We start from the raw sequence: 22,988 nt of genomic DNA, 5'->3' as shown, positions 1-22,988 counted from the left end.
GGCTAAATGTTGCAAAGAAATGCAATTAACAAAAAAAACGAAAACTTCTGTTACAAACTACTTTTCAATTGGTGTGAATTCAAGCTACAAATTACAAAGAAACGAGGCAGGACTTGCGTCTTGAAACGACAGCGTCCATCATACTAAATATGTGACGACATCGCGTAGAATTCATCAACTCTTTGCACCTCCCCACCCCCTATCCCCCCTGTTCCCCTTCCCCCTTCTCCGAATGCTCCAAGCGACCCCACCCCTTGTTCGCTTTTGCTCGCACACCTCGCGACACCGTGCTCTTCGGCGCAACCGCGCACACGCGCAGTGACAGAGGACAGCAGACGACAAGAAAAAGCAGCAGACGACACTTTCACGGACGATTTTCGCTCTGGTTCGAGGGCGGTGCTGATCGAGCGTCGCTTGTGTCAAAGTTACAACCCACCAAATCATCAACAGACCTGAACAATAAGCAACCCGCTAAATTCTAACAACTTTTGCGGACAAGGGATATCCTTCGCTACTGTCACACAAAAGAAGCAGTACCATTCGGGAAGGCGAGAGAAAGCGAGTCATCTGTACTTCAGCCATTTCACAGGTGACAAATCGTCATCATGGATTTGAGCGACTGCAGCAGCCGTCATATTCCAGGTAAGTCATTGTCTCGAATTTATTTGCAGAAAAAAAAGTCGGAAGCAAGCAAGAAGACAACTAACAAACAAATATATACGAGTTGTAATAATTGATTTCCTGATTATCAATGTTTGTCTTTGATATTGTTTTTCAATTTAAGCGTAAATATTTATTTGTAATTCAGTCTGAGAATAGCCTCAACATAATGAAGATTTTATTTATACATATGTTAAAGCTGCGCACAAGCTGTGGTGGGATGACGTAAAGAAAATTTTGTATTTTAAAATCCTTGTTGCTGCACTGATTTTATAGTGTTTGTAGATGTTTCATGCGTACGCATATTTTTGTTGGTGTGTTAGTATATTTATCTATGTGTGTTTCTGTTCGTATAGGATATGGCACGGTTACTTTTTTAAACTAACATACAGCGCCGAAGCATGAATTTATTCATATCAATTATATGGTATTCTCGTCACACTATAGTTTAACTGCACGACCGATTAACGTTTGCTAATTTAAGGTAATTAGTTGGCTTATCTATTCCCTTGTCGCTGTAATGACAATTTTATCAGCAGATATTTTCTGTCAATGATATTAAATACAACAAGTATTATCAAGTTCGTCAGCACTTCAAATCATAAATTATATTTAGAACTGCTTAGTGCCTATTCATACATAATTTACCGTAAGACTTACCGTGTGTTGATTTGCAGAACTGCGTTACTTGACTGATGAAGACTAACCATGCATTGTCTTCATCGGAACGAGATTTTACAAATATTTGTATAAGCCCTACAAGAATTTCGTTATCAAGTTTTTTAAATGTCAAAACACAGCTGCGGTGCCATCATTTGTCAGGCTTCACGTCGTCCTTTCGTTTTAAAACCGTCATATGGTGTTAAACTTACTTGCAGTGTAATTAGATCTCGATTTAGAAAGCAAAAAACGATGTTCCAGACTATGTCGTTTTGTCTCTCGTTTTCATATTATGTATATGTTTCATATTCACTATCCCCTCCTTTTTTGAGACATTAATAAATCAACAAATGAATACAGTATATTGTTCTACTTTTAACGATACCTTTATTTCTTGGCACTGTAAATTACTAGCTTTATATATTACAGCTTTGTTTAAACTAAAACATTAATGAAGAAGAGGATTTTCCCACAAAAACCGACATTGTCTTGACACTATCGAGTTTCATTTCCGCGGTTAAAACGGACGAAATCTTCATGTCACTATTTAACACTTTTCTGTTCCCCTATATATACATGAATTACGGAATGGAAGTGTCACTCAATATAAGACTCTTATATTCTCGGTTATGTTATGTCATCATTAGACAACACCCATTTATTGAGATCTTTGTAACTGGCTCAGTATGACGACCTTTATTTATTTATTTATTTATTTATTTATTTATTGTTTTGTTTTTGTTTTTGTGTTTTTTTGTTGCTATTTTGATGTTTTTTGTGTGTGTTGTTACATGAAACAGCGCAACTAATAGATTCAACATTTGTTTGTCAGTTTTTTTGCTGGCTACTTTTTTTTCCTCCGGTACATCAATCTGTGTGTTATTAATGATTATTTAAATACACAATAAAATATTTTTTGTCGGTATCAGGGTCTTAACTGGTCTTCCTTTCATGCATAAATAAAGAAGGGGATGACACATTTGCGAGAATAAGGTATATATATACCCATTTAAACAGGTTTTCTCTGCAAATTGAAACAAGCTCTGAAACAACAGATTTGTTCACACAAACGATAGCAATTTCTTTCTTTGAGTTAAGTATAGACGTCACAATATTAAAACAAATCAAACAAACTATGGAGGGGAAACTTCAGGAAGTTTAAACATAAAATCTGATCGCAAGTGCAACCTTTATACAGTATTAGTCCAATTGCAGATGAACAGTCGTTTATTGTTTTTGACGACTATTGTATTTCAATCAACAGGGATACAGATAAATAATGCTTTATGCACTGTTATTACGCAGGGATAATTTAAAACGAACAAGCATGAAACCAACACATTCCACTATAACTTAGGATGCATCATAATTATGGTATAACCTCTTTTAAATATATAGGTATGGGAATGTCGCTAAACCTGGAACAGTTAAGGAGAAACAGCCGTACCAGACAAAAAAATTAGTATTGCAAAGCGTTTTTTATATTGTCACATACTAGACTCTATCAGTAAACAAACGAACAACATAAGATAAAATAAAAGTCACACAACTCATCAAACTGACCATTATAAAAATTTCTGCATTTGTTCCAGGTTGGACGCATGGGTGTGTAAAGTGGAACACTGTGTTGTCAAACTCGGAACACATGCAAAAACACACTGACTCTCTTTCTAGCTCTGTCTGTGTCTCACACACACATATATACACCCACACACTCTCAATCACACGCACACAATTACACATTGCCACACACACAAGATAAATTCATACGTCATAACATTTTGATTTAGCCATCTTATTTAAATGTCTGTTTTTCCACATAACATTGGATTTTTACCAAAGAAATAGTAAATTTGATAACAATTAATGCCTCAAATGTGAAAAAAATATAAATAAGGGCTAGGTCTAAACAAATCGGATAATAAAACCTGTTTTTGTAAAACATGAAAAAAGAAGCTTTTGTTTTCTACTTTCAGTGCAGTCCTCGTGTGATCAATGCCGTGTGTATACTGCTGGCACTGTATAATGTTCAAAGGGGTGTTGGTGCCACACAAGAAGCAGTACCAAGATATTTCGCAGCATAAAAGTCGTGACAGGAACACCAAATGTTCTTGATGCGCAACGCAAACCCATTTCCCCGTTTCTGACAGCCGACAACGCGCAGCCCATTTCTTCGGGTAGCCACCGTCCGGGTCCCAAAATACTGTAAAACAAATCAATCAACCATTCAATAAAAGGTATAGAAGGAAAAAATACAATAAAACTGAAAAGAGAATTGAGTACGTGACTAAAACGGTTCTATGCTAAATGCCCCCCGGACAACTGCCCCCCTCCCCCCCCCCCCGGACAACAGTACTGCCCCCCGGACAACAGTACTGCCCCCTGGACATTTGCCCGCCTAGGACAATTGCCCCCCGTGACAATGAATTGCCCCCCATTCTTGTCTGTATGTTTAGCGAGTTATCAAGTGTTGTATTGTTGTCTAGAGGGTATTCATAGGTAATGGAAGTCTATAATTTGTTTTCTCAACGATATCTATATAATGCTTCCTGGTTTGAATACACACACACACACACACATACACACACACACGCGCGCGCGCGCGCGCAAACACACACACACACACACACACATATACACACACACTCACACACATATAGACACATACACATAAATACTGTAAACACCCAGACAAAGACAAACTGACAGACATACACACAGACAAACCGACACAGACACTTGCACGCCCACACTTACGCCCGCATTTACACCAGCAAACACACTCACACATACACACACACACACACACACACACACACACACACACACACACACACACACACACACACACACACACACACACACACACACACACTCTTATTGAAGTGAACGGCTTTTGCAAAAACTTGCACGAAGAGTGGTGAGAAAAAAATTGTGGGGCAGGTGTCCGGGGGGCAGTTGTCCTCCCTCGGTGGGGGGGCAGGTGTCCGGGGGGCAATTGTCCTAGCAGGGCAATTATCCGGAGGGGGGGGGGGGGCAGTTGTCGGGGAACAATTATCCAGGGGGCAATTAGCCTGCCACGGACTAAAAACACCAGTGTTCACTTTATCGTTTGATGAGGGTAAGATGGAACAGAATGCGTCAAAGCTGGAACACTGTTCCATGTTTGCCTCTATATGTGTTCCAGCATAGCCGCATGGCACCTGCATGGATTTCGACTTTAGCTGTAGGATACATGTGACGTTTCCAATCTTTTTTCCCCGTTCATAGTGTAACACATTGATGTAGGTTTGTAATAGCAATCAACATTTTATGTGAACGTATATAGATAAAGAGTAATAAAACGAATTCTAGACAATAGAAATAAGAAGAAGAAGGGAGAAAAGTTAAAAAAACGTACCTCTTCTTTGGTTTTGCCGCAGTTGCCATTTTTCTTTTTGCAATAACATCGGGAGGGGTCACTAGACATTTCTGCTAAAAAAAAATTTCATGAATTGTTTCCCGTTGACCGCATATTGAGGTGTTCCAAGTTAGCCGACTGTTCCGGGATTGGCGACTTTCCCTTAAATAAAAAGAAATGATCACTTGGTGCTATACCATATGACCTACCAGCGGTTGACCGAAAAGAGTATGTAACGAACGTTCAATTGGTTATACAAAATAAAAGCAACCATGCATGCACGGATAAAAACGTATACTCTTAACTGGAAGAAAACTATTCAACGTTTATGCTTTATCTGGGCTAATAATCTTAGAGTAAAACAACATTTTTTTTCTGAAGTATGCTGTTAAGTTAAATGAAACGGTATTTTTAGCTGACCTTTGTTTCTTCATAGACATGGAATTTCGCATTGAACTGACCTGACGACATAAAGACTTCTTTATTCCCCCGGTCAAAAGATATAACTTCGCAATTGTAAGATGAAAATACTTACTTATATTAATCATGCAGAGTATGCCAATAGCGGCGTAAACATGACGCCCTTTTTCTCGGTCAAAAGTTATTGCTGCTATATATCATATATATTTTACTTGATAATACATACATAGCCTATTTAGCCTATTTGTCACATTGATACACCAGGAAGTCTTATGTTTTTCTTTCTTACTTATCCCTCTCTCTCTCTCTCTCTCTCTCTCTCTCTCTCTCTCTCTCTCTCTCTCTCTCTCTCTCTCTCTCTCTCTCTCTCTCTCTCTCTCTCTCTCTCTCTCTCTCTCTCTCTCTCTCTCTCTCTCTCTCTCTCTCTCTCTCTCTCTCTCTCTCTCTCTCTCTCTCTCTCTCTCTCTCTCTCTCTCTCTCTCTCTTGTTTCCCCTTTTTCTGTTTTTTCCTTTTTTCTTCCTTGTTTTCTTTCCTTTTTTCCTTTGGATCTTTTAAATTATTTTAAGAATCACCGTTTGATACTTCTGTTTGCAAAATATAATTCAATAAAACCGATAGATACATGAAAAAACTCACAAAAAGGAAAGGGAAGAAGAAAAGAAGGTATTTATGAATGTCATAACTCATGTGAATGTGAATGAGACTTTCTTTTTCGAATAAAAGAGAACAGAAATGTATGGTATAGTATATTGGCACTTGAGAAATAGCACGAAGCAAAAAAGACTGTCTCTGCAATCTACACGAAGTACACATTCATAACGTTTCATTAAAATTCAGATATTCATGAACGGGTGCATTTTAGGCATTTTTTCTGTCGTTTAATAACATTGAAGAATATCATGCAATGTTCGCCTGACGCTGATTCAGTTAGACTATGGTTTACTCGAATCTATCCCATAGGAAAAATAATAAACAAAAGCAATATCAACACAATCAAAACATAACTCGTTGTTATATGAAGCCTTAATATGTTTTCACAGCAAGAAAGTTGCAAAAGTGAAAGATTTTGCAGGATGGTATTTATTACAACGCAAAAGCAGATAATGAGGTCACTTTTGTTCTTCAAACTTAGTAACAGTATCCATCAGTACACATGCATATTTACTTATTTAAGTGTTTGCGCATGAGCAGATTTTTATCATATTTCTCGTATCTATCAATAGGATTATCGCCATGAAGAATATGACAAATTTAGTCTGGATTTTCAAACGCTGGTTGATTTCAAACCACGCGTTTATACGAGAGACAGCCATATACTATAGTTAAAATAAAATGAATCCTTATATCCGAGGGTTATATGCTATATATGAGCATACGCTTTTTTTACCCAGCCGCCCCCACCCCTCGAAGCGAGACGTCTCTAAATTACACGAAACCATAAGCTAAGATACATACACACATAAACAAAAGTCTTTACAATTATCCACACAGGAAACTGAGAGCAAGAATTGTTGATTAAGCAGTAGCATCCAAACATAAAATGTTGATTAAAAATCAATCCTAACAAACCTTGCAAAAATAGTAAGGAAATCCAAAAGTATTAATTCTGTCTGTGTTGTACGATAATGATTTTGTTTTAAAAGGCACCAATGCTCATCGGGACTTGTATAGGGTCGGGGATGGAGGTCCACAAGATGCTGCCAGAGTATGCCAAAGTGGATTTAAAAGGATCCAGTCTTTGAATTGGGAAATTAATCTTTCTTTGTCGTCGATTTGGATTCGTTTAAAATCTTAACGTTGCATGAATCGCGTGAAGTGGCAAAACATGTAACGTAAGGATGTTGTGAAAATACAACGCCTTTTCTTCAATTTGAATATTTCCATCAGCGACAGAATGTTAAGATTTATATGATTGTCATTAACAAGGCTGTTCACGAAAAAAAAGTAAAAGCACTCGTCAGTATAAACTGTTTAAGGGGTTTCAAAATATTAGCACTGGACGGCTCGGTCCCAAATTGTTAAACAATAATCGGAAATGGACTTTATATATGTATCATGTGTGCACTAAAATGATTTCTTAGATTGTTGCTAAAAAAATAGAAGTTCATGCTGATTAACAGCAAGGAGGTGGAGATGGAGAGAGAGAGAGAGGGAGAGAGAGAGAGAGAGAGAGAGAGAGAGAGAGAGAGAGAGAGAGAGGGAGGGAGAGAGGGAGAGAGGGAGAGAGGAATAGAGAGAGAGAAAGGGAGAGAGAGAAAAGAGGGAGGGAGAGAGACAGACAGACGGACACCAAGCAGACAGACAGACAGACAGACAGAAATGGAGACAGACAGACAGACAGACAGACAGACAGACAGACAGACAGACAGAAATAGAGCGGGTGGGGAAGGGGGGGGGGGATCGCTAAGACTGTATTGGACATCTTTGAACAATTGCATGCAAACACTCTATTTTGGACATTAGTGTTCTCTAATTCAAACTCGAATTTCTGCTCTTTGTAAAAACTTAACATTTTAATGCGTTTTAATGCAGCGTAGTATAAACGTAACCGAAAAAATCTGTCGCTGTGATCAGTCAAAGAAGCGTGACAGACCGTTTGATAGTAACGTCACTAAAAACGACCACAATTAATGAAGCCTCTGAACCACAACAATCACAGTCAGGACTATGAAGTGCTTGCATGCAGTACTTTACACAGAGCGACGAGGGTGATAATAATGCCACAGCGATTTTCCCCCATAACGACCTTGACTAAACGGAGATTTTCTCCCAACGGCCATATGACAAACGGAGCAGTCTTGAGTCCAGATTGAACGGGAAATGGTTGGGGCAGATGGGCACTGGAATGAGTCCCCCTTCGCCTCCATAACCGCATCATTTGCACAGCCTCCGATGACTTTGTCCGAGTTGACCAGACCGCCATAAATTTGACTTCTGATCCGCAGAGCGTGAATGATTATGGATATCGTATTACCGATCACTGAAGCGTTAAACTCCCGAAGATGCTCTACGCTCAAAGAGTTTTGATGAGTTTCTGGATAATTCTTGCGTGGTGTTGGGATACTTGGCGGTACATGTATCATAACGTTTCGGTTTGCCGACTAAAGTCCGCCATTTTCTTTTAATAGTATCTCTATATATATTCTTTGCCGATAATTATGATTATTATGCCAAGTGTGTCGCTGCTTAATTATCATTATGTACAACTGTGTGCAAAAGCTGTGTATAATGTAGCGTTAGGAATTTTGCATGGACATTTTTTTTACGCGGTCTATGTTTTAGTTTGAGTTGATTTTTTTTCTTTTTAGTTAGTTTGTTTGTTTGTTTGTTTGTTTGTTTGTCATATTGTTTTTAATAATTTCTCTTTTCCATATCTCTTGCTGTCCCAGCCCTCATATAGGTTTTCTTTTTTTCCGTTCTGTTTGTCCTTTTTCTTCATTTGTTTCTCCTTTTTTTGCTCACTTGCTTCTCTCACCTTCTCTTCGTTTATCTTTCTTTCTTTAATTCTTTCTTTCTATCTTTTCGCGTGTATTTGTTAGACATGAGTTGCATTTTCTGTTATTCCTTTTTTACCTTCCCACTTTTCGGGCTTACATGCAGAAAAAGTCTTTTTCATAGTTTCAGTCAAACAAATTATCAGTTGACCGATGGAACCAAACCACCAGTTTCATAAACCTGTCACACGAACAAAAGGAAAAGGAAGATAAGCGGGCAAAAACTATATATGGTAAAACACAAGCGATAAATAGAGAATACTACATGGCTTGCTGTGTCGTACCAGATTTACACGAGGTTTTTTTTAAAATATTGAACTGTGAGCGAAAGCGAGCTGTTCACTATTTGAAAAAGCAACGAGTGTAAATCTGGTACGACACAGCAAGCCATGTAGTATTCTGTTTATCCTATACATACTGTACTTACGTGTATTTTACTGAAAATGTCCTGCAGTCGGGGCAGCTAAATTGAAGACGCTTGTTTTGGAACCTCGATCTCTTCTAAAGCCTCGTGCAATCTATTACGTCAAAGCAAAGAAACGTCACTCTGAAAGTGTGGCGTGACGTATTAGTTCTTAAAATTCATCGAGGGTAATTAGCGAGCGCAATTTTTTTTTCTATAATGACGTTTGTCTCGGTGACTTTGGCATCATAAGCAGTGGAAAAACAGGTCCCTGCCAGACTTGCTTGACATGACCTCATTTACATGATATACACACGTGTGATTTGAACGATTATTATCTCACGGGTGTCTCTCTCACGTATGTAGGATAAATAACTAGTAATATTGTTTTCGTGCTGTTCGTCTTATGTTACAATCACGTAAAACCCTTTTTTCTTTTGTTTACTTGCCTGAAGAGAATCTCCATTATTGCTCTAAAATGTCCGATTAACAAAAGGGAATTTTCAGAACATTTTTAGATTAAAACAGTACGGTAAGATTTGTAAAAGATAGGGACCGTGTAGGTCCTTTGCAACATCCTTGAGAAAGGATTCGCGCATGCATTTTACCCTAAGTATCTGAAAAAGGATATACTGTATAAAAAAATTATGAAGTTATTTTATAGAATTATAGTACTGTATGACGTTTGCACTGCAATCATTATGCATCTCAAAGTTTCAAATGTCTCCGTGATTTTGAAGAGCTATGATTGCCCTGATTGGGTTAGATTTTAAATGAGATGCGCATGACAAAAAAACCACAATCAAACAAAACAAAACACACACAAAACATATAAGCTACAAAGTTTGATTTGAAGCAGCAGCATCGCCGTGAAGGGCGCTTACGACAGCGATAAAAGGCAGGGATTTAATGGACCAGCAAATTAGATGGACCAGCAGCAAAAAAGATAGACCAGCAGCAAAAAAGATGGGTTTCAACAGCAAATTAGCTGCGATAAATATTTTGGGAAGATTCCGACGATCACGGATTGTTGTCTTTCGTGGAGTACTTCAAGGGGTCATGAATCGACCGCAATGACACCTGGTACGAAGGCTACGCCCCGGGAATTCCTTTCACAAACAATGGACTGGAGGCAATAAACCAGACCATCAAACGTCAGAACACATTTTGTGAGAGACTTGACTTGTCCAGATTCCTAACCCTTGTTGAAAGAGACATTGTCCTGAACTGGTCCAGAGAGAGAGACAACGCTCAGCCTGATCATATCCCAGTGGCCCAAGAACCAGACAGAACCTTGCCCGGCTGGACGGCTGCCTATCAGTGGGCATCTTCAAACGCAAAGTCCATCAAGAGGAACCAGAAAGTGTTCGTGGCCTCGGAGTCGCTTCAGAACATGGACCTGAAGACAGCTGTCAGGATTCAGCAAGACCAGTTCCAGAGAGCCTCTTGAGAATCGTTTGACCAGTACAAGGAGAGCCGGAACTCGGTTTGGAGTCTGACCGTGGAGGACAACAGAATTGACTGCAATTGCCCTGTCTACATGAAGTCCAACATATGTAAACACCCACTTGGCATGGAAATCCGGCTGTCCATTTCTGAACCACCAGCGCAGGCAAAGACCGTCCCCCTGGGAGAGAAGCGAAAGAGGGGACGACCTATTTCTGCCCCATTTTTACTGTTAAAGAAATCTGCTTGGCTGTTCAATTAATCTATTCTGCTGTTGAATTCATCCAATTTGCTGCTTCACATTCGCTGCTCACTCCTTCCTATTTGCTGCTGAAACCATCTATTTTGCTGGTAAACAAATTTTATGCGGCGATAAAATAGAACCCTAGAATTGACTACGACTGAGGCATGTCCGTGAGGTCTCTGTTTCATGGAGAGCGCAAGAGAGAGAGATAGAGCCCGAGAGAGAGAAAAAGAATTGAATTGAATTGAATTGAATTGAAATTCATTTTACGAGTGTGACAGAATAAGCAATGTATACATGCTTTTTTTCATCCGGCCCTCGCCCATTGAAGGGTAACAAACAAGAAGAAATAAAAGATAAGTTTAACTATAGTACAAATGACATATTTACATAATTAACATGTTAAGCAACCAATAAGACATTTTAAGATGCATTGTGATTCTTTAGCAATGCTTGAAAATTATATATAACAGAGAAATATGAGTTTGTATAAAAAATATATATATATAAAAAAATAAAAACAATCCTTCATGAATTATAATCATGTTTTTCAATATAATCAGAGAGTACAGTTATATTTTGCCAGCTGCTTGATATTTCTTATAAGTTTTGTAAAAGAGAGAGAGAGAGAGAGAGAGAGAGAGAGAGAGAGAGAGAGAGAGAGAGAGAGAGAGAGAGAGAGAGAGACACACACACACACACACACGCACTAAGACAGAGAGATAGAGATAGAGACAGAGAGCGGTAGAGGGAGGCCAGGGGACAGTTGGCTATTGGTGACAGGGTTGCAGTGTCCCCTGGGGAGGGGTGAAGGATGATAGGGGTTAACTTTATTAAGGCTGAATCAAGGCCCACACTCCTCTCCCTCGTTACGGCTCCGCGGGCCCAGGCGGGAGGGCAATTAGTCTCTACACGATTTGCACGGCGAGCTAGGGGAGTGAAACGGGGTGTGTGGGGGGGGGGGGGGGAGGAGAGAGAGAGAGAGAGAGAGAGAGAGAGAGAGAGAGAGAGAGAGAGAGAGAGAGAGGGAGCTAAAGATATACATTTAGATAGACAGATACGACAGAAAAGGGGGAAAAGGAGAGACTGTGCAAAATATCACAAATAAATGTCGTTTCCTTTCTGACTCCGGTAAAAGTCTGAAATAACCGAGAACAATCGGCTAAGGTCTTTTTGCTTTGAACACTATTCCTTACGCTAACATTTTATCAGGGATGTTGTTTGGCGTCAGCAGTCGGCACAGCGCTGACTCGCCGATGATTAAAAAAACCAAAACAAAGATACATATCGTTTTTCATGTTCATTAAATTTGTTATTTTTTTTTAATACCGTTAAAGTCTTAAACATGTGTTTCCCTATTTTTGCCTAGGGCTGGATGTAAACAAAAGTATGAGGAAGCTTATTTCATTATCCTCAAAAACTAAAATTGAATCATTAAGACTTTGCCGTCATTTGGGCAGATCTGTCGAACTTTTTTTAATGGTAGGGAAAAGATGACACAAAAGACTTCCGGTAATTGCAAATACTTGTATGACAGGTTCGGCAATTTTGCTGAAGAAAATAAATCCTAGCAACATCCACCTTAACCAATACAGATCGGATGTGCTGATACAGGAGAAGTGACCAGTATACTTATAGTTAAAGCGTTCAGCCCGGTGTGACGTTTTCATATTTCGCCGTGTTGATATTTCGCTTCTCGGCCTCGTTGATCTAGTATAAACTCTACACTGAACAAAAAAACACCCTTCGACAGTACTGATGAGCGACCTTGTGTACCTTACATTCATGGGGCCAAATTTGTGCAATCAATTTGTTTTATTTAACTTAGAAATTTGATTCATCCTAAAATGTTTTCCTTCTTACTCAAGGGACGTAACCACTCAGAACACGTTTTCAAAGAATTCGATTTTGGGGGTGAAATCTATTACATTTTACCACCAATTTTCTTCACATGCAAGAAACTGACATGCTTTTCGTCCATAAATAATTTCACTTCTTAATTTTACCAGGAAACAACATTTCAGTCTTGAGTATATGTCGAGGGGGAAATATGTACACAGGCGAAAGATGAAATCGTGACACCGGCACGCTCTGCACCGGTCTTTCTGAACTGGATGGCAAGAAATCAAAATCAAACTCCGCACCAATTTGAGGGGGGCAATTCTGTAATGAAGTCCCCGCTGGCTGTCAGCCTCGTTATGGACTCAAGATGGCGGCAGTTGCGCTGCACAGCTGCCCCCTAGCGACAAATGGCTCTTGGTCAGAGGGATGGCGCCACTTCATTCTTGTTAATGACATTCCTATTTCTTGCACATCAACTGAAAATAAAAAGCCATCCAGTTACGACCAGAGAGGTGACAAGCAACAAAGCGAAGGAAAAACATTGTCTTTTAAAAGTTACGCCGTATTTATCAGTTGGGTGCTTTTTTTTTTCTTGCTATTTTTTTAAAGAAAGCAATGTGTACTTGCATGTCTTTGATCGCAAATTAATCATAAGTGTTGGTTACACTTCAGGTATTGCTTTACTTGTATATAAATATCTTTGAGATTTTGTTGTTCCTAGACAGTACGTGCTTGCTGGGAGTAGCAACATAGAGAATACTACATCGCTTGCTGTGTCGTACCAGATTTACACAAGGTTTTTTTTTAAATATTGAACTGCGAGCGAAAGCGAGCTGTTCACTATTTGAAAAAGCAACGAGTGTAAATCTGGTACGACACAGCAAGCCATGTAGTATTCTGTTTATCCTACATACTGTACTTACGTGTATTTTCCTGAAAATGTCTTGCAGACGAGGCAGCTAAATTGAAGACGCTTGTTTTGGAACCTCGATCTCTTCTAAAGCCTCGTGCAATCTATTACGTCAAAGCAAAGAAACGTCACTCTGAAAGTGTGGCGTGACGTGTTAGTTCTAAAGATTCATCGAGGGTAATTAGCGAGCGCAATTTTTGTTTCTATAATGACGTTTGTCTCGGTGACTTTGGCATCATAAGCAGTGGAAAAACAGGTCCCTGCCAGACTTGCTTGACATGACCTCATTTACATGATATACACACGTGTGATTTGAACGATTATTATCTCACGGGTGTCTCTCTCACGTATGTAGGATAATAGTAATTATTACATCTCAGGATCGACCTAATTGGGACAAATTACATTTCAGTAGCAAAGGAGAACTTCAGGACAATCAAACTTCTACTAAAACTATCAACGTTTAGCATGTAAGCTTATACATGCAATCTATAATTTCTTGTACAATAAAGAGATCCCCTTCCTCGTCAGAAGCAAACATACTTTCCCAAAATGCCAGACTAAAATGAGACAAGGGTGGCATTTTATGTTGCATTTCATCAGAGGATCAGCCTTGTCAGTCAAATTATCTTTTGATTTGCTTGTTTGTTTGCTTGTTTGTTCGGGGGTCAAGCACGATTAAACACTTCAAAGCGCAGCTTCGCAAAAATCTGATGTCACGAACAGTTACATTCTGAAGCTGTTTCTAGCAAGAATGCATTGCTATCACTAACCTCTATATATTTTGTTGATGATGATAATGATGTCGACGATGATGATGATGATGATGATGATGAGGTTGTTGTTGTTGTTGTTGTGTGTGTGTGTGTGTGTGTGTGTGTGTGTGTGTGTGTGTGTATGTGTGTGTGCGTGCGTATAGGCCTATGTCTGTGTGTGTGTGTGTGCGCATATGTGTATGTGTGTGTGTGTGTGTGAGTGTGTGTGTGTGTGTTTGTGTGTGTGTGTGTGTGTGTGTGTGTGTGTGTGTGTGTGTATGTGTGTGTGTGAGTGTGTGTGTTGTATTGAATGCGAACGTGATTGCAGGCATGCGGCGCGCGTATGTGTGCGAGTCGACTTTTCTTTTCCTTTGTATTATATTGACATACATGTACATTTCAATGTTCTATCATGCATTATGTATTCGTATCGTAATGTTGTAATTAGTAATACTGTATGATTGCGATTGACAATTGTCCTTTTATTGTCTTTATTTTTATGTCTTAGTTTAGCAGGGACTGATTGTAAGACTAGGCGTGAGCCTAAAATCTCCATCCTTGAGTAATAAAGTTCGTTCGTTCGTTCGTTCGTTCGTTCGTTCATTCGTTCGTTTGTTTGTGTTTGTGTTTTTTTCTTTTTTCTTTTTTCTTTATTTGCTTGTTCGTCCGCTTTTTTGTTTGATTGTTAGTTTGTATTTTAAAGCAGCTGCAGTTAAGCTATCACAATTTTAAGAAATCACAGAATTATATTAACAAAATAAAGTAATTAAGTCACTGACAACAGTGAAGTTTTTCTGGAAGGTTTCATAGAATATTGTTTACAGTGAACTATTGCAACTTAAAAACCATAAAACATTATTAAGTTATGAACTTTCTGATTCAAAATTGCTTCATTGATTTTTAACAGTCTTTTTGCTCTTTTTCTTTCTTTTGTTTTTTCTTTCTTTCTGTTTTTGCCACGGTAAATCCCTCTCTCTCTCTCTCTCTCTCTCTCTCTCTCTCTCTCTCTCTCTCTCTCTCTCTCTCTCTCTCTCTCTCTCTCTCTCTCTCTCTCTCTCCGTCCATTTATTTACTCGTGTGCATGCAAGGATAGTGCACGTAAAGAAAATACCTCGTTGCCTTTGAACACGAACATCTCTCATTTTACGTCGCAACCTTTGATGTTTCCATCCAGAGCTTCACTTGGAACACACCCCTGGATTGGTATTCAAACAACCTCAGATGTCCTTTCGACTGTGTTTCTGCGTTTCAATCCTCTCTATCTTTACACACTTTCTACCTTTCTTTCTACTATCCTTTTTCTACCTACACAGAAGTGAAAAATGAAACCGCATGCTGCTTCACAAAATAAAACCAAAGCAAAGAGGAGACAGAAAGAGGATCAAAAGAAAAGAAAAAGAAAAAAAAAGAGAAAGACAGAAAAGAGAAAAGAGAAAAGAGATAGGCAACTCTCAGTCACTTAAAGAAAAAGGATCAGACAGCGCCACAGAAAACTTTGCTCTCCCATTCTTCCTGCGGATTCTTTCTTTCGTTAAAACATTTAATTTCCTGCAAAGCTTGCGGCAACGAAGAGAGGGGCCTTTGATTAGTTGCCTGCCCCGCGCACCATTATTAAAATTCATGAGTTTGTCAGGGGCCGAGGTTGAAGTGTCTTTGATGCTTTGTTGCAGGGACGTGGAGCCCGCTGCATCAAACGCACGCTGCTGGCGACGGCGGGGAGCCGCTCACAGGTAGGAGAGAAACCACCAAAAATAGTTAGACTGAAAAACCCATCAGACGGGGATAGGGGTATACGTAGAGCAACACTGGACGCTTCGCGCACTCAGATGCAGACACGTACATGTAAGCGTATATAATGTGTGTGTACAAGCGTGCGTGTATACAACAACACGCACGTACGCACGAACGAACGAACGATCACATGCACGCACACGCACACCTTTCGGAAAAAAATGTTATAAGTCACCATAGAATTCATTCTCGATTTCACAAAGACAGAAATGGCAAAATTCTGTCATTCTGCATGTTCTTTCATTACTAGACTAAACGAACCCCCCCCCCCCCCCCCCAACTTTTTAACCCACTTTCAAATCAGAAGTAATCAGAAGTACGTTACTAAATAAACGAACAGATCAATCAATCAGTCAATCAAACAATCCATCAAGTCTTAAATATATATTTTTTTAAATTGACACATGCATGGCCTGCTGCATCCGTGCTTTCTTTGTCAACACTCGTACGTCAATTAAAATAATGCGTCAGTCTTTTTCTTCCAGAGCTGAAACGTGAGGGGGAAAAAAAACACAAAAAAGCCTTGGTTACACTTTTTTTCCATTTTGTGTGTGTATGTGTCCATTTTTATCTGGAGTCAAGGATGATGATAAGGGAGAGTGTAGTATCTGTTAGTTGGTTTCAGATGAACCATACTCATAACAAAGCATCAGAGTAAAAGAGGGACACGCATTTCTTTTTTTTCCGTCAAGAAATGAACAGAACTACTGTCACATGGTTCGACTGACGCAATGCGATTCTCGGAGGTTACACCTGTTCGCATCGATACTGATGGTTTGCAAATATAGCCCAGATTGTTGTAACACAGAGTTACTGCTGGCCAAATTAGTAACTATCACAACAGCTTTCGCAACAAAACAGTGATGCTCGTAAATAAGGAGATTGTAATCTTTCAAGCGCGAGTTTCGATCGGGATTATGTTGACCCAATCCTTCCAGAGCGAGAGGGGGTTGGGGGTGGGGGGGGGGGGGGGGAGAAAGAGAGAACAAGAGAGAGAAAGAGGCAAGGAAAGAAAGAGGAGGGGAAAGAGCGAGAGAAAGAGAGAGAGGGAGAGAGAGAGAGGGAGGGAGAGAGAGGGAGAGAGGGAGAGAGACAGAGCGGCGATGGTGAGACTGAGAGAGAGGAAAGAGGGATGTGATAGCAATAGGGGAGATGCGAGACCTGCCGGTGTAAAAAGGACGACAGAGAGAGAGAGAGAGAGAGAGAGAGAGAGAGAGAGAGAGAGAGAGAGAGAGAGAGAGAGAGAGAAAAGAGAGAGAGAGAGAGAGAGAGGGAGAGAGAGAGACGATGGCGCTGAAGTCGATTTCAATTACATTAAAGGGCAAATCACTCTGGTGGCCGTGTGACAATGGGCTAGAGGGAGATTACTCGGCAGCCTCACTCCTGCCGTCACCTCTAATTCCATTATCCGGGCAGAGACGGGGCAAGATGAATGGCTCAAGTCGCGGGATCTCTTTGATTTAATTTCCACCAGCCATTTTAGACCCTCTGCTAGCCTGCCTGCCGATATTATACGTTTTTATGCAGCCTATTTTTTCGACGACGATCAAATCTTTACCAGAGAGAACTTTGATGCCGCCATTTTTGTTCTTAGTTTGGGGGAGAGCAATCCTATTTCCCAACTTGATGCAGTATGCGTTACCTCCCATGACGTTATTAACAGTTTCAATCCCCGCTGTATCTGAAATAGCATGAGGCGAAAGAGAGGTTATAGAAAAGAGAAAAGCAAAGAGATTAGGGAAAATTGGGTAGAAAGGAGAACCAGGAGGGTTAACAGAAGAAGAAAAATCAGAAAAGAAGAAAGAGATACATTTTGAAAAGATGAGAACAAGAAAAACAGGGAAAGCTAATACTTTCTTTCTGTAGCTTCATAAACCACACAGACGATTTTTAATTTTCACCATCTCGCGAGAGAACGGCGCTCCTTTGAAAGCCTTCACGGCCACAACCTGGCCCTCTTTGACGTTTGCTACCGCGCGGGGGCTCAAGAGCAAAGCAAGCCGATCAAAATTGAATCTAACAGCAAACACAAATTTTCAGCAAGCGGGTGAGAGAATGGGCGCAGAGCTGGAAGAAAAGGGTTATTGAGTGCCAACTGTTAAAGCGATCGTCAAAGCTTGTGTATCTTTTTCACAGGGGATCTCTCGCGCCGTGTTTTCCTATCGTGACCAACAAGAAAATACACGGCTAAACGACAGGAGGGTATAGAGGTGGTCCGATTGCTGTCATATAAAAGAATATTTAGTCCGGACTCTGTTTCCAACACGACCCATGTCGTCAACGTCCTCTGAGTTGCAGCAGGTGAGGTCTCCGTCAATAGACCAAGACCAGCCAGTTAAAGAAATACGATGTGATGCACTTGCATCGCATGGATCGGACAAAATCTGCCATGCGTTGCTCAGAATCACAATAACCCGCTCAGAGAAAAGTCGCTCTGGATTGGTCTATGCAACGGGCTCACAACGAGGCAAATCGCTTCACGATGGCGACGAAGAAAGCACGATTGCTGCGAGATATGAAAAAAGTTGTACTTCTTAAACTAGTAGACGATTCGGTCAGTGAAATCGTCAGAGAGAATGTAGTTATGATGGGAAATTTAGCTGGGGTAGTACCTGAACCTTGAAAAGCGGTGGATCCCTCGGGTCACGTCGAAAACCACGCCGAGAAGATCGAAACACGCTACACGGCATCGCAGTGTAAACACCGCCGCCATCTTGGATAACGCGGCGGGCGGTGGGCGAGCATATACCAAAGCCGCTCGCCGAGTGCTTCGCGAGTGCTTTCCTGCACTGCCCTAAGAAACGGCTTTTTGTCATTCGCACTGCGAGCGACCCGTGGCGAACCGCTCTGGGCAACTCGTCTCAGGATTCGGTGAGCATGTAAAAATGACGAACCCACGTCGCGTTACGGTCGGTCTCCGATTGAAGTAGTCGTTGGAATGACCGACAGTGTCACCGAGCGGCAGCAACCACCCCTTTTCTTCTACCCCTTTGAGGCGCTCAGCGAGCTCTCCATAAAGTGCGACAAAAACGCGGCTGGGAATTTATTTGACTTTAATCATGATTCCTCAATGGCAACTCTCACCCTTGATGTGGCGAGCAACAACAGCGGCGAAGGGCTCTCGGACCGCGTCGGCAAACAGCCGTGTGTCAACACTGGGGGACACTGGTGTGCGATATTGCGCCTTCAACCCTTAGTCTCGTCAGCACGTGTCCCCTAATTCTTTCTCCGATACCCCCTTACACCTCCTCCATCCCTTTTTTGTTACCCCGTTAATGCTGCTCCTGTTTTACTCACAAATATTGCCTCGCCGGTTCCGTCTCATTCCCCCGTCAGCATATACTATATATTATCATTACAAAAATATTACCTGCTATTCCGACTTGGTCGTGTGACAGACGTTTTCTTCCACACGAGATTACGTTGATTGTCTAACGAAGCCGTCAGGCTGAGTTAGACATCAGCTAATCGAGTGTGGAAGAAAACTCTGTCACACGACCAAGTCGGAATAGCATTTATGTCTCACAGCTTCAACAGAGGAGAGAACAAACACGTTTTGTGTACTCAAGCTTGACAAACCTAAACACAGGAGCAGCCATTGTGGGGAGATCTACTTTTTGACGGAAGTGACCGAACAACTGTGAATGACGTCTCGGTGTATGTGAATGACGTCACAGTCATCGTCACAGTCTGTATCTTTTGAAGCATCGCATTCTTCATGACGTCTTTCTGTGTCTGCATCCGCGAAATGTTTGTTCATTCCGGGATCTTTGTCATCTATGTTCAGAACTCTGTCCTTATAGTTTCAGACTAACAGGCCTCCTGAGCTAGCCACTTTCCAAGGGCAGCTAAATTCGCGTATGGAAACAGTACTGTCGTCTGGGATGCCGTTTTCAGGATTCTGAGCGTTGAAGAATGTGTAAAGAGAAGAAACGATAACAGCAGAAGAAATAAAAGTCGTGTGTTAATTTTTTGGCTTTTGGAGGGACGATTTTGAGTTTGAATCCGTTCTTGCCATGCTCCTAAAGCGTGTAACATACAATCTTGCACACGTTTGCTTTAGTAGTGGCAAAGAAGGAAAGCGTGTGACATATATATATATATATCATCCAATTCCGCCCCAACCACCCACCCTTGGTCCCATCAGACCACGCTGCTACTGTTTTTACGCTGTACACCTGCTGATGACCCCCGCAGATCGCCTGCCTTTTAATAATTTAACGTTTTGTTGTCTTTATTCATTTTATTTTTTCTTCTATAAAGTGACGACAGTGATATACGAAGTTTTTTTAGATTGATATCATTCAGTGAGAAAAGAGAAGATCAAATATAAGAAATGAAAATCAACGTTCAAGTTTCATGGATTTATTTTATTCTCAGAAGATTGTTTACAGCATGATAAAAAATTACAGAAAGAATACGTACGGAAATAAATATTTCCAGCAAACGAACAAAGGCAGAAAGAAACACACAAGTCGCATCTCCGAAGATCACTCACAAAACTCAGTATGCACAATCACATAAACACACATTTCCTTATACAAAATTATACTTTTGGGGATTTTCCCCCCAGTTTGTTTCATCGATTGGCGATTGCCGATTTTGTCACTGTTTTCAACGAAAAGTTCAAATTACAACACATATTATTTGTCAGGCATTCACGCTACAACAAACATAATGTCCACGTAGCGTACAGAAACAGGGACCAAATATTACAAGAAAAATATTCACACAAAAAAAGGAGAATACGAAGTAACAGCTTCTACCAATCTTTTTCATCTACCTAGGTTCGCACGCGTGCGTATACTAGTGTACTTTCTTCTATAATGTAAATGCATTCCCACCTCATTTCAAGAAATAATTCAAACTTACTTACCTGCCGCTTTGTCGTAGAACGCTATTCGCTCTCTCGTAATTTGTATGCTTACGTTTTGTTCCTTTTCTTGACATCATTTTTGTAAATGTTTCTGTCACATGATAAGTCTAATTTTTCTCATTGATATGTAAAGCAGACATAAATTTGCTAAGACACGTTGACAATAGTGCGTGTCTAATCATCAAATGGTTAATCAATCACGAACATGAGGTGTGCACTTTTTTTGGTTAAATCACATACACGAAGACAGTAAGATCAAACCCAGCTATAATAAAACAAATGATAACATAATCAGAACAAAACAGGACTGTTCCGCAAGTTATGACGAAGAATAAAATTACACATAGCATAGCCTGCTGCTCCTTGTGCCAAGAAGAACAGGAAATACATAGTGCCTTCAAAATAAAATAGCCAACTAATTTTACACAAGTTAAAAACATCTAACATGACGTTTTGTTGAAGACCACAAATAGTTAACAGCATACGAGGGTGCATTCTTCAACTAATGCGAAAAGTATGTGCACACATTTGTCAGCAGAAAAAAGTGAACAGATAAGATGAAAATACTGGTCTCCGTAATCGGAGTTAAGACTCACGGTCTAAAGATATACGTCAAGAAAAATAAGGAAAATATCTTTGAAATGAGAGTTTAAAGACATCTTTGAGTTTAAAGAGGTAAGTGGTTTGCCAACAAGAAAGACATGCACGGGCACAGACAGCGCATCACAGCATAAGCCCGTCCTGCCGGGAAGATCATACAAGCTGGACCCTGAAAAAGGAAACGTTAATCAAACGACAACAAACGCGGTTAAGTTTCGAGTCAACAGGTGCTTAACTTGAAGAGCTACCCGGAGCTGCAAACACGGACCACAAAGAAATCCTTGTTCCGCACCCGGGGTACAATAACAAACGTCGGGCTTTGATTCTCAAACACACACAGGCTCGGTAGGGAGACGATTCGGAGGTACAATACATGCATTTCTCTCTGTGCTCCAAACCTCTTTCCTTTCAAAATGAAAAAGAGCGAGTCTTTCAATCGCGTTTGCCTTTTTCTTTTTTTGGTGAAGATGATAGTGTTGCATACGAATGAGGCTGTTATTTTGACAAGGCGTATATAATTGCAGCAAAACGTCTGCGTGTAAGTAGGCGTTTTTTTCCCAGATGTTGGAATGTGAGTGATATACAAGTCTCTCTTCTTTTGTTATCAGAACTTTTAATCGGCGGCGATACATTCTTTGTTACGCCTGATTTCTCTATACTCTCTCTCTCTCTCTCTCTCTCTCTCTCTCTCTCTCTCTCTCTCTCTCTCTCTCTCTCTCTCTCTCTCTCTCTCTCTCTCTCTCTCTCTCTCTCTCTCTCTCTCTCTCTCTCTCTCGTTGAGTCACTTGAGAAAAAGTGACTCTATGTAATCGGTCAGTGTTAGTCTGTCCGGCCGGCCGGCCGGCCGGCCGTCCGTAGACACCACCTTAACGTTGGACTTTTCTCGGAAACTATCAAAGCGATCGGGCTCATATTTTGTTTAGTCGTGACCTCCAATGACCTCTACACTTTAACGATGGTTTCGTTGACCTTTGACCTTTTTCAAGGTCACAGGTCAGCGTCAAAGGAAAAATTAGACATTTTATATCTTTGACAAAGTTCATCGGATGTGATTGAAACTTTGTAGGATTATTCTTTACATCAAAGTATTTACATCTGTAGCCTTTTACGAACGTTATCAGAAAAACAAGGGAGATAACTAGCCTTTTCTGTTCGGCAACACACAACTTAACGTTGGGCTTTTCTCGGAAACTATAAAAGTGGACTTTTCTCGGAAACTATCAAAGCGATCGGGCTCATATTTTGTTTAGTCGTGACCTCCAATGACCTCTACACTTTAACGATGGTTTCGTTGACCTTTGACCTTTTTCAAGGTCACAGGTCAGCGTCAAAGGAAAAATTAGACATTTTATATCTTTGACAAAGTTCATCGGATGTGATTGAAACTTTGTAGGATTATTCTTTACATCAAAGTATTTACATCTGTAGCCTTTTACGAACATTATCAGAAAAACAAGGGAGATAACTAGCCTTTTCTGTTCGGCAA

At 40.4% G+C, this 22,988-nt stretch overlaps 1 protein-coding gene across 2 annotated transcripts in view; it reads left to right on the top strand.

Annotated features, from left to right (window-relative positions):
• Positions 1-365: 365 nt before the first annotated feature.
• Positions 366-22,988, top strand: part of LOC138975457 (photoreceptor-specific nuclear receptor-like) — a 34,848-nt gene continuing 12,225 nt past the window's right edge. The window contains exons 1-2 of one of the 2 annotated variants that reach the window (XM_070348152.1): positions 366-642; positions 15,906-15,965. In XM_070348152.1, coding sequence (XP_070204253.1) covers positions 606-642; positions 15,906-15,965 — 97 coding nt within the window. In that variant the 5' untranslated portion in view covers positions 366-605. The remainder of the gene's footprint in view (positions 643-15,905; positions 15,966-22,988) is intronic. The other variant, XM_070348147.1, reaches the window with a different exon arrangement.

This window comes from Littorina saxatilis, linkage group LG1, assembly GCF_037325665.1.
Source record: "Littorina saxatilis isolate snail1 linkage group LG1, US_GU_Lsax_2.0, whole genome shotgun sequence".
NCBI lineage: Eukaryota > Metazoa > Mollusca > Gastropoda > Littorinimorpha > Littorinidae > Littorina > Littorina saxatilis.
Note: the sequence above shows the minus strand (reverse complement) of the source record. Positions and strands in the feature narration are given on the sequence as shown.